The 11,376-nt window shown below is 43.6% G+C and overlaps 1 protein-coding gene across 1 annotated transcript in view; it reads right to left on the reverse strand.

Moving 5' to 3' along the window:
- cmip (c-Maf inducing protein) overlaps nucleotides 1–6,600 on the reverse strand; it is a 39,920-nt gene extending 33,320 nt beyond the window's left edge. Inside the window, exon 1 of the mRNA XM_030052808.1 lies at nucleotides 5,202–6,600. Within this exon, the coding sequence (XP_029908668.1) occupies nucleotides 5,202–5,519 (318 nt within the window). The 5' untranslated portion in view covers nucleotides 5,520–6,600. The remainder of the gene's footprint in view (nucleotides 1–5,201) is intronic.
- Nucleotides 6,601–11,376: the final 4,776 nt, after the last annotated feature.

An 11,376-nucleotide genomic window follows, 5' to 3' on the forward strand; every position in this document is an offset into this window, starting at 1 on the left:
TGACTTGAAATAAGACAAATAATCTTGGTAAGATTTTGCATTTTTGCAGTGTATGCTCATGTATGCATCATGACATGGGACTGATTTTAAAAAAAATTACTCAGAGGGAGCTGTGAACAGAAAGTAGAGCCTTCTATAACTCAACATAATTCATGCTCAAGTGTCTGCATGGAGGAATGTATGTCCGTGCTTTCAGCCCTGACACTGTAAGGCCGTATTCGCTAATGTTAGTCAAGATCTGAGCACCGAGTGTTAAGGAGTCCGTAGTGAGGCTGCACAAATCCTTTCAAAACAAGAGATCATGCTTGTATTTTTGGTTCTGCTGCTGCGCTGTCGACGTGGTCACAAGTTGGAACACACCACAAAACATCAAGAATGTGGTGTACGAGTCTGCACACACACACACACACACACACACACACACACACACACACACACACACACACACACACACACACACACACAATAAGGAGCATTTCTGGGCACAAAAATCCCCAAATGACTTGCATCCTCATTTTTTTTTTTCAGAACCAACAGCATTAAATGAGTGTAGCGTCTACCACTGGGCGCTACACTGATGTTGCTTCAACAGGCAGACACTGAATCAGTTTCCTGCCACACACACAGTGTAGGCCACCGCTGTATTTTTTTGTTTGTTTGTTTTTTGTTTTTTTTACACAGTAAGACAGCTGATAATTCTAATTTATGACATTTTGAAATTAGACACCAGTATGATGCAACAGAAATGGTTCAGGTTTTACGACAAATGTGCAAACATAAAGTGTAAATGTGTTCAACTGCATGCGATAAATTCACTGTATTACCACTTAATGTAAAAACAGAATATTTAAGTGTGTGAACAAAAAAGTTGGGTTGAAACTCAGTGAAGAAGAAGAGGGTTTTCGATAAAAATGTATCACAAAGGTGCTTGTTTATGTCAAATTGCGCAGACATCCGTCTTAAATCTATCACTACTTACTATTAGTCAGCAGGTCACACATGAGCAACAGTGTTTAGTCACATCCTGATTCCTGTATCTATAATGCAAACCCTGTTCAAACAGAGGCTGCTGTATGCTTGTGTTTTGTTTGCCCACAGATAGTGTAAGCTGAGTTACCATATAAGTTGATGTTAATAATTTAAATATATGTTCATAAAAAATGCACCGCTAACGCTGTTCCTCAGGGCCTCAGAGCAGCGAGGTGCATTATTAAAAGACAAAATAAAACGACAGCCGCCGCGATTTTCCACGTGTGTGTTGTGGAGTCTGCAGGACGGTTTACGAGACGGTCCCCAGGTAGCGGCTTGCTGCTCCTTGGCTCTTTGAGGTGAGCCCCCTTTCTGTAACCACGTCACATCCTTACAACTAAACCACTTCAAAAAGAACCATAAAATGACAGGTCAAAATTTCATACATCAAATTACAGACTGAAGTGAAAAATGACGTTGTGGGTAAACTCACTTCAGAAATGGCTCCATTTTCATGTAATAATCCGAGACACTGCCACATAAATAACTGAGGCTATTCCCAGTTTGAGAGCACTTCCACATTCAAAAACAGCTGATGTGCGGGAACTTATTTTTCTGGGGAAAATCCTGTCACACAGGAAATGACGCGCTCCACATTTCCATCAGCAGTGACGGGGATTTGTTTGGAATAAACACAAGAGAGAAGTGGGTTATTTGAATGAGCCGGGACGGCCACCGCCGCTGAGCGGACAACAGAAAGTCAAACTGCATCGACAGAGAAATCCAAGAAAAAAGACGTGACAGCGCTGGGCGTGCTGCTGTCCTGATCGGTGAACTTTACCACTACTTAACCACAAACATGGAAACAAAACATGTGAAGAACTCACAGCTCGCATTAGATAAACTGTCTTGAGCAGAAATGAGCGCTGACTAATTGGGTTGAAGAACGTCGCCTCTGTAAAGATGACTGCGTCTGGCTGTTGTTGACTAGTCAAAGTTCACAGGCTGCCCCCGCTCCCCACAACCAGCCACAATCAATAGAGGATCTCTGACACACACTGTTCCACTGAAAACCAAACAGAGCACAGGGGACCAGGCACACAAACCTGAAATAATAAGGGAATAAAATGGGGAAGTGCTCGCTTTGATTAGAAATGAACGGAAAATGTGTCCTTAAAAAAATTAAGGACACTAAAAATGACTATTTATGCCAGTCATAAACAGAGGAGATGAGACATAATAGAAATCAGTATGAGAGATTGTGGCTGTTTAATGTCACAGTGAGCTACAAACAGATAAACACAGATATCACGGATGACACACACACACACACGTATGAACAATAGATTTCCAGGCAAGTGTGCTATCGTAGCGACTCCTTTCATTAGGATATCACCGTGTCCACGTGTATGTGCATGTGTGTGTGTGTGTGTGTGTGTGTGTGAGTGAGAGAGGGAGAGAAACGTGCTTCTGCAGCTCTGACCTGCAGGGTCAAACAGCGCCGCAGCTGCGAGGTGTCATGGCCGCTGCCGCACCTACACCTGAAGGAACAGACTACATTTTTGGGGAGACTGTCCCGAAACGCAGACACCAAAAACATGCACGTGTCCCCGGTAGACCCTCAGCTGTGGAGCCACATGCATGCACTCTGGGACGTGCTATGCTGAGTGATAGTAGGCTCCATGCTGTCACTTTAACATATGAGTGGTAGTAGAATTATTAAATGTAAACACTAAACACTCAAATAAACACTTGAATTCTTAGGTAATATATTTAAAAAATGTTTTTAGTGTTTATTATATGACCTGTGGATTTATAAGGTGAGTTTAGCTGATGTATCTAATGTGAGAATATTTTGGCTTTGGAGCTGCTGCAAGGTTTCATTTCCTTGCGTTTTTTTTCTTGTGCCGTGCTGTCAGTCAACATGAAAGGTATGAACGTGTGGACAGACACACCTTTTGGAGTCTGTCGTCTCATCAGCTCACAGCCCAACTGAGCAATGGGCCACTTTCCCAAAAAACGCCAGTATTCCTTTAAGGGTAAACAGCGCAGATAGCACGGGCTGTTTACATTGTAATGCAGCCGCCAGGAGCAAAGGGACTATTTTGTGCACGGTCCCCTCCGGGTATGTAAAGTTGCCATGACGTGATGCCTTGTGAGCGAGTGTTATCTCCCCGAGCGAGTTTCATAGATTCATAACAGGCGCAAATATCCTTCAAGTGTGTTGATAACTTATTTCATTTCACGTTGTGTTCATTTGCACAGCAGCAGGCGACACGGGCAGCCAGGATCAGTGTGTCAGTGTTGAGCGGTGAAATGAAGGAGGATCAATTCAGTTAAGGCAAACAACCACCAAAAGGAGCAAAAATCATGCATATATGTTTTTTAAATGTGTTAATTCAGGCTTTTCCCCTTCTAAAACGCCTTTATCCTAACATAGCTTGTATGAATTTGATACTACTTGCTATGGTGATCAGTATTCATTCACTTAGTATGGCCTTATGTCAACCTAAGAGGCCCTGGAAACACAATTGTCCATATACAAAGGCAGGTATAGTGAGTGGTAGTGGGTTTACCCTTCACGACAACAATAACAGTGTGTGCAGAAAAGCCAGCACACTGCTCCAGCTTGGCTGTGATAGGCAGACATCCAAACAGGCCTTGAAAAAGGTGTGTTGATAAAACAATGGGCACGGCCTCACGGAAAATGTCAGACGTGTTGATAAAAACAGAAGAGGAAATAAAGGTTTTTTTTTTCTTTTCTTTTTTTTTAAATTTCGGCATCATTCAGCTGAACTGCAATTGGTCCAAACTGACAACCACAGCTTTGACATCATATGATCCCGGAAGCTGCTGGTAATCACAAGGTGTATATTACTGCTTTATGCACGAGCACCAATAACACATATATTTTACTGAATTATTTAAGTTGTGTCTAACAAATTGCTGGTGCTACTCAGCGGATTAATCCTCCTTTTTTTTTTTAGTAGTTTTCCACCTTTTTAGGCTGATTTCCTGAAAATGAAGCTTGTATTTGTTTCTATTAGGGCTGAATGATATATCATTATCATATCGTTATGTATAGAGTTAGGCCTAACACACTGATTGGTCTGCTCTGATCAATAAAATACTTTAAGTGACAGCATTGCCTACATCCAGTTTCTATTATTATGCTGTTTTTACATGAATGCTTAATTTCCACTGTTGTTACACTTAACACTACAAAGCACTGGAGAGCAAATGTGAAGCCATAGTCATATTGTATATTGTATTGCTATCAATATATTTAGCATAAATATACAGGTGTGAAATTTTACATTTTGTGCAGATCTAGTTTCTATTGGTGGTTACTGCCTTATGATGGTGATTGACCAGAAGTCACAAACAGTTTTACCGATGTATCTCTTTAAATATCCCTGCTGTGTGAGTCACTCCCAGTTCATTGATAGGATTACTGGTACTGGCTTTACTGGCAGTATGTTTGCATCACCTGCCCACCACCACCACCCACCCACCCACCATGAAAAAACACTACAAAGCACTGGAGAGCATCTTTCTACCTTCCCTGCCCTCCACTGCCTTCACCTCACTGAATCTGGCAAGCAGGAGGAAAAATAAATATAATAAATATGTTTTTTGTGATGATGTCCCCAAAAGCTTTCACGGCACATGGGAACATTCTGCTGTCTTGTATTGTGGAGCTGTCTGACACTGTGCTCCTGGTCAGCCCATACACTCCTGCATAGTGAAATACAACCCAGTGGCGTTCAGCCATTCCTCATTTTGCTGGGGACCCGCCTGAACGCCCTTCAGGAACCCCCCCTCACCCCCCAACTTTCAAGAAGGATGTGGTGCGGCTGAGACGCAAGGCCTGCTGGAGCGGCCGTCAAGAGGAGATGTGTAGGTGTCTGAAACTGTGACAGGGAGCGGTTTTGGAGCCGTGGGGGTGGGGGGTGGGGGTGCGGGGCAGCAGAGGAACAATGTTGCCGATTATATTATCAGCATGGACGGGAAACGTGAAATCAACAGCCTCGTTGCCTTCTGTGAACTGCGTCAACCGCGCCGCGCGTAATCTCCGTGCGCCTCTGCTGCCTCCGGACATTTAAAGAGAGAAAGAAAACGAAAGAGCAGCGCCGGGCCTGCTGCTTTTCATGCAGTAGGCACGAACGGGAGGCTAGACAAAAAGAAAAGAAAGGGAAAAAAAGAAAAAAGAAAAACCCTTAGCAACTCACCGTGGCCGAGGCCAGGCTGCTGTCCGTCAGGGTGAGATGGTGCGGCTCCCATCTCCGCAGGAACTTGGAGGTGAGGATTTTGCTGAGGAAGGTGCGGGGATGTTTGACCACGCACACCTGGATGTCCCCCTCCTGGAGCAGCTTGTAGCGCATCCCGCTGCTGCAGTGGAGCAGGGACCTCTTGCACGGCCCTGCGCCCAGCTTGGTGTTGTTATTCCCCTCCGACATCTCCCCCAGCAGAGGCTTGCTCTCCTCGCACGGATAAAACTGGTTGTTGTGCAGCTCGTTTCCCCCGCCGCCGCCGCCGCCGAAATCCATAGTTCAATAATCCAACAGTTTATTGTTTCCGAAAGGTAGCCTGAGGAGGGGGAAGGGGGGTAAACGCGTCACAAGGTTAGAAGAATCCGGAGCCTACATGTATGAAAAAAAAAATGATAATAAAATAATACAAAACAGAAATGGATCAGGTCGATGGCAGAGAGCTGAGCTGGGCTGGACAGGGGGGAGACCCGGTCTGCCGCTATACACGACCTCAATTACAGTCCGAGCGCAGAAGCGCCATTAAACAGTCTCAGATGGCTGGTTATCCGAAGGGGGACGCGGGATCTTATTTCTAACACAAGGCAAATAATCCAGCATTTTTCTCCCCGCACAATGCCCCATGAATTGTCTCCACGGTGCGCGTCTCGTCTCGCCTTCTCCCTTTCACCACCACCACCGCCGCCGCCGCCGCCGCCACCACCACCACCAGCGAGCTATTCAATACGTTAGGGCCATGGCCTTATCCATTCCGTCCAGCCCGGTGCCAAACAGCATAATCCACAGCGAGGGGCGCACGGAAAGAAATAGAAAATCACCAAAATATCCAATGGCGGCGGCTGATGTTTCTCCGTGGGATTTGCTTTTGGTCATTAGAGGTTCATTGGCACGGTTTCCTTTTTTCAGTCTTTTCCCCCTATCTTGGTGTAAAGGAGCCAGCACTCTCCGACAGCGCCGCGCCGATTGGTCCCTGCTCGTTCATGTGATACCGGACTGACGTCAATGGGGAGGCGAGCGGATGAGCCGTGCGTCTTTAGCGCTTGACTGTCTGCCGAGGGCAAAGATAGTCGATAACGCAACGTTACCATGCATCAGTTCCAGGGTATTATTTCATCAAATTTGAGCCCTGCTTACCTTTTTTCCTGTTACTGTTCAGAAAGCTTCTACTTGGACTCGACTAGTTGAGAATGAAATAAAAAACCCAGCGCTGTCTTGTTTTAAGGAGCTACATCGTGCCGCTGGATTGCAAAAAGTGAAGGTGATCGAGTACACGATCTTTCTTTTTATCCACCATCTTTGCCGAGGGCGCACGGTTCCTCCCCTCCTGTGCGCAGAGAAATGGAGGAGGGCGCAGGGGCTTGAGCGGAATCCATCCGCTCGTTTCCGTGGAAGATGATGCACTCCAAGTGTCGAAACATGCAGGAGTGAGGCACATCGGGGCAGCTGGACAGAAAATATTAGGTATCGGCTGGATGAGTTCACGAGAAATGAAACAATGGAGACGCAGCGGTGAAAACATGTTGAGGCAATTTACCGTTTTTTTTTTTTTTTTTGGCTGATATATGACCAAAACTCCTAGAATTTATCATAAGATAGAGGATGCCAACTTACATGATGAAAAATGGTTGATGATGATTGAATGTTTTTTGTAGCTTAATGATTTTTGTAAATGTAATTGATAATTGTCTCTTTTCTACTTTTCTACCCCCCTTTTGGATGGTTCAGGACATTAAAACATGCATCAAGTGTTATTTTCACCAAAATCCCCAGACCTGCTCATACACTAGAAAAGTTACAAATTTCATCATTTATTTATTTTTTGTTAAATATTTATGTTGCTATGTCCAGAATCCATACTTTACCTGTAATTTAAATTAATTTAAAAAAGAAATTAAACTTGAATATTTTAAATAAATAAAAATAACAGTTTACATTTATTTTTATCAATTATTTTATTTCATCTTTTTATATTTTAATTACAGTAATTCAAAAATTAAAGCTTAAAATTGCACAATATTGGAATATTACCGGCAGTACAGAATCACAGTAATTACATAATCACAATACACATCAAATCAGCAGCCAGGTAGTGTGTATCATATGTTGCAAGGTTCCTTTCAGTTCTCATGGCCAGTTTCTGCCAAACCTCTGGTGAGAAAGTAGAGCCATGACCAACCACTTATTATTCTCTAATCAATGTGATCGGTGTCAATTATTGTGAATATTACTATTAATAGATGTGGTTGATAGATAGGTTGTGGCTGTTAGGTAGAATGATCATATCTTGATGATAAAAACAAGGCTGACACACGTAGGCTGGGGTGTGAAAAGTTGCAAACGTCTAGATGCCCTGATAACAAGACAGACTTGCCAGGCGATAAGTCATCCCTGTGCACCTTCACCCTGAGGCTGATGATTCAGCTTCCATGATCACTTGTTCATGCTTCACGGCTGCACGAAGCTGTCTGTGGTTTCCTGTCCATCAGTGTGATCTGCATGATGTTTTCCCCATAATACTGCCTCAGATCTGTTGAGTCACTGCCCGTAATCAACCAGCATTTCTGCTCTGCTATATTCCATGATGTAGTGGTTAAGAAGAAGCTGTGTGTCGTTCTGTCATCCGGTTGGCCAACTACCAATTAAAAACAGTCGATCAATGCTTTTTTTCTTTTCTTCTGGCAGCCTCAAAATGCGGGACAACATTTACACAACACAGCCCGCGTAGCCAGTACAGGTAAACACATTAATGCCTATATTTATACACACTACTTCATCATCATCATCATCATCATCAGTATCAGTGGGTGAACTCCTAGTGTGACTAAACGCCAGCCACATCATTTCGCCTTCCCGCTTTCCTGGAATCATCCAGGCTGACTTCCCGCTATCAGATTAAAGCTGCAATATGCAACTTTTCACCTGGAGCCCCCCCACCCACTCTTTGTTAGTCAAGTTCCCGCCCCGAAACCTGTCACTCACCTTGACGAGCTGCCAGCCAGTGTGAGGCTGAGGTCAGGTAAGGTAACGGTGAGGAACGGCCTCGACTGGGGATGATAAAGCAGATGATGAACACAGCCAATATGTGATAATAATAACACTCCCATTAGATTCATTAAACGGCACAAAAAAGCATAGCGACATATCATCAGCATCATCTTGACTGTTGCTAGGGGCAACGAGTTTGTTCGCTAGCTACATGCCTGTGCCTCGTTTTGCAAAGATGGACAATATTTCAACAGCGGCTTAACATTGGCCAAGTTTCCTGTTGCTGCCTCTCGCACTTTATCCGCTAATGCCATTTTTTTGGCCGTTGACGTTAGCACTGTCTCACCATGACTGCAGCTCTGTTGGAGGTCAGAGGTCAAACAGCAAACGGTCACCTAATTAAATCCGAGGTGCATGTCTTGTTTTTAGCATGCAAATGTGTCTCCATTTTTAAAAAAAATTGAATAAAACGTCTATTCACCTCAAGCGAGTGTGTTTTGTTGGATTTCATTTGACTTTTTCCATCCCCATGAAGCCATTTTTATTCAATACAGTAATATGGGTTGATGGAAATGCAGATAGGATTGATAGGATTGTTGGTATTGGTGGTAGTTAACCATTTACCAGCCCGCCATTGTATGTTTTATTATGGTTATTGGCTAGCTAACTCACTCTTCACTGCAGCAGCGAACACAACAGATGATTGATTTTTGGACATGCTCCTATATCGTCAATAAGTTAGTCCCTCGAGTTAGCAGGGTAGTGATCAAACAGAAGTGCATCAAAAAAAAAAGGAAGTTCAACCAGCTGTTTACTTCCATGCTCATAAATGAACAGTCGATAATATTACACTGATTGTCGACGACGGTTTGGCAGATACTGAAAACACAGGGAGGAAGACGCGGCAATATTCTGTAACATAAAGGATGATGTCATCTGTCAGAGGTGGGATAAGGGGCAGGGTGTCCAGTGGTGATGCGGCTTCAGCACTGTCCCGTCTCAAGTGTTAAAATGTTTGTTGTACACCAAAATACAGAGCTCCTCTTTACACACAGTGTCACCTCCAGGGGTTCCACGCCATCCTGCTGGGAAGTCCAGGCAGTTCTCCGAAAGCCTTCGCTTGTGTTTTTTTTTTTTTTTTTTCCCATTCCGCTCACACTCCCCCATCAAGATAATTCTTCCCTCGCCACAACACCACCAGCTCCCTAGCCAGTATTGTTCTGGAGACGAGTTACGACACACCGAGCAGCCCGCCGCGCTCAGACTCTGTTATTGTGTCAACAGTCACTGGAAGCAAAGGTGGAAGAAATGAGTGTAGTAAGTGGGAATAAAGGGCAGATCAGGATGAATTAGGGTTACACATTATTTTGCTGATACTGTCCTTCTATGAAAAATCAGATCTGCTACAGTCAGTGTGAGCCACCTCTGATACGATGCAGTTTGATTATTACATATTTATTGTAGAGCTTATCAATACTACACTTTTGTCCTTAGCCCAAATTGATTCCGATGCCACATTTTGATTAGATTCCACACAGGTATGCATGACTACACTGTTATATTTATCATTAATCTGGGTGGGACAAAATGATACTCAAACAATATCACGTTTGGCATGGAATGATATTTAAAGGTGCACAATGCAAAACTGACACGGGCCAATTTAAGTGAGGACCCTGTAGACTCCACTGACAAAGGGGTGGAATAAGTACATTGAAACAGTGGCTCAGGCTGACCATGAGGACCATGTAGACTCAACCATCAAATGATCTAATTACTGTATTCCACCTTTTTTTTTTTTATTATTCGAAACATTCTCCTTTACATCCATCTTTGACAATTTTGAGACAATTTAACATCATCATGAAATACCAGCTAATGGCAGATTCAGTGTGGTACATTTGACATGTGCGCGCGCACACACACACACACACACACACACACACACACACACTGCCATTCCCAACAACACTGGGACAGCGCCCGATTAGTCTGAGAAGCTCTGTTTAAATGAAGATGTTTATGCAAATGTTTCCGTGCCCTCTCACAGGCAAGGAAGGTTTTCTCAGGTGACATCAGGGTGAGAGGCCAGTTCAGTGAAGCAGACACAAATGTCCTGTTTGTTTATGCGTGTATGACAATCGAATTATTAGCTCTCATGTCCAAACAACAGTCAGCCACTTGTTGCAGTGCTCTGTGTGTGCACATATACGAGGGTTTGCCTGCTCATGCTTGTAGAGAAGCTGAAAATAGCTGATTTTCAATTCCATTTTCATACCAAACATCAACAAACATTTAGTGTTTTCCCCAGATTTTTTCTTCTTCTCAGGGTGGAAAAGCCACTGAACCAGCATTTAGGAAACTAACACTGTAACTCTGCACTGAAGCCTTGAAATGCATCAACACTGAAATGAATAAATAAAATGTGCCACGAAAAATATATCATTTATGTGGCTGTGTTACGGGACGAACTTACATCATACCACTGATTTTTGCAGAGGCTGACATGACTGTTTGACTGTGAAACACCTAAAGGGCTAGTTCACCCATTTTGAAAAATGTGATGTTATTTCACTTCCCCCCAGCTGTTCTGTAGGACAGTAGTGGTGCCACCTTCCTCTCAGTGTTACTGAGTGCTGGATACTGGCTGGATGCTGCAGATGCTAACTGTTAGCCTCCTGCCATTGAACTGGACTTCCCCCGAGCAAACATTCTTAAAAATGACCACAAGCAAAAGGGAAGTCAAATAACTTGACCTTTAAAAATGATCGTGCAACTACTTCTGCCGCATTCATGCATGCTTATTGAATCAAGTTAAAATATCATAACAGAGCAATTCAGGTTAAGACAGCTACACGCAAGCAGTGTAGTATTGATCAATTCTAAAATAAATACACCATCAAACTGCTTCATATGCATCATATCTGAGGTGGAAGAAAGTGTCGGCATCAGATTTGATTCATGACAGCATCAGCTCCATGTAGCAGCCTAACCCTCGTTTGCACCCAAGTCGACAGATAATCGCCCTGCCTAATGTCACAGGACCTGAGTTAGTTGAATTATGGGAAATGTCATGAGAGCTGCTCGATTTAACTGAATTACCTCCATCCTGGTCATGTTCAGTAATCCTGTTGTGTTAATCCCACGCCTG

The sequence above is a fragment of the Myripristis murdjan genome, chromosome 6 (assembly GCF_902150065.1).
Source record: "Myripristis murdjan chromosome 6, fMyrMur1.1, whole genome shotgun sequence".
Classification (NCBI taxonomy): domain Eukaryota; kingdom Metazoa; phylum Chordata; class Actinopteri; order Holocentriformes; family Holocentridae; genus Myripristis; species Myripristis murdjan.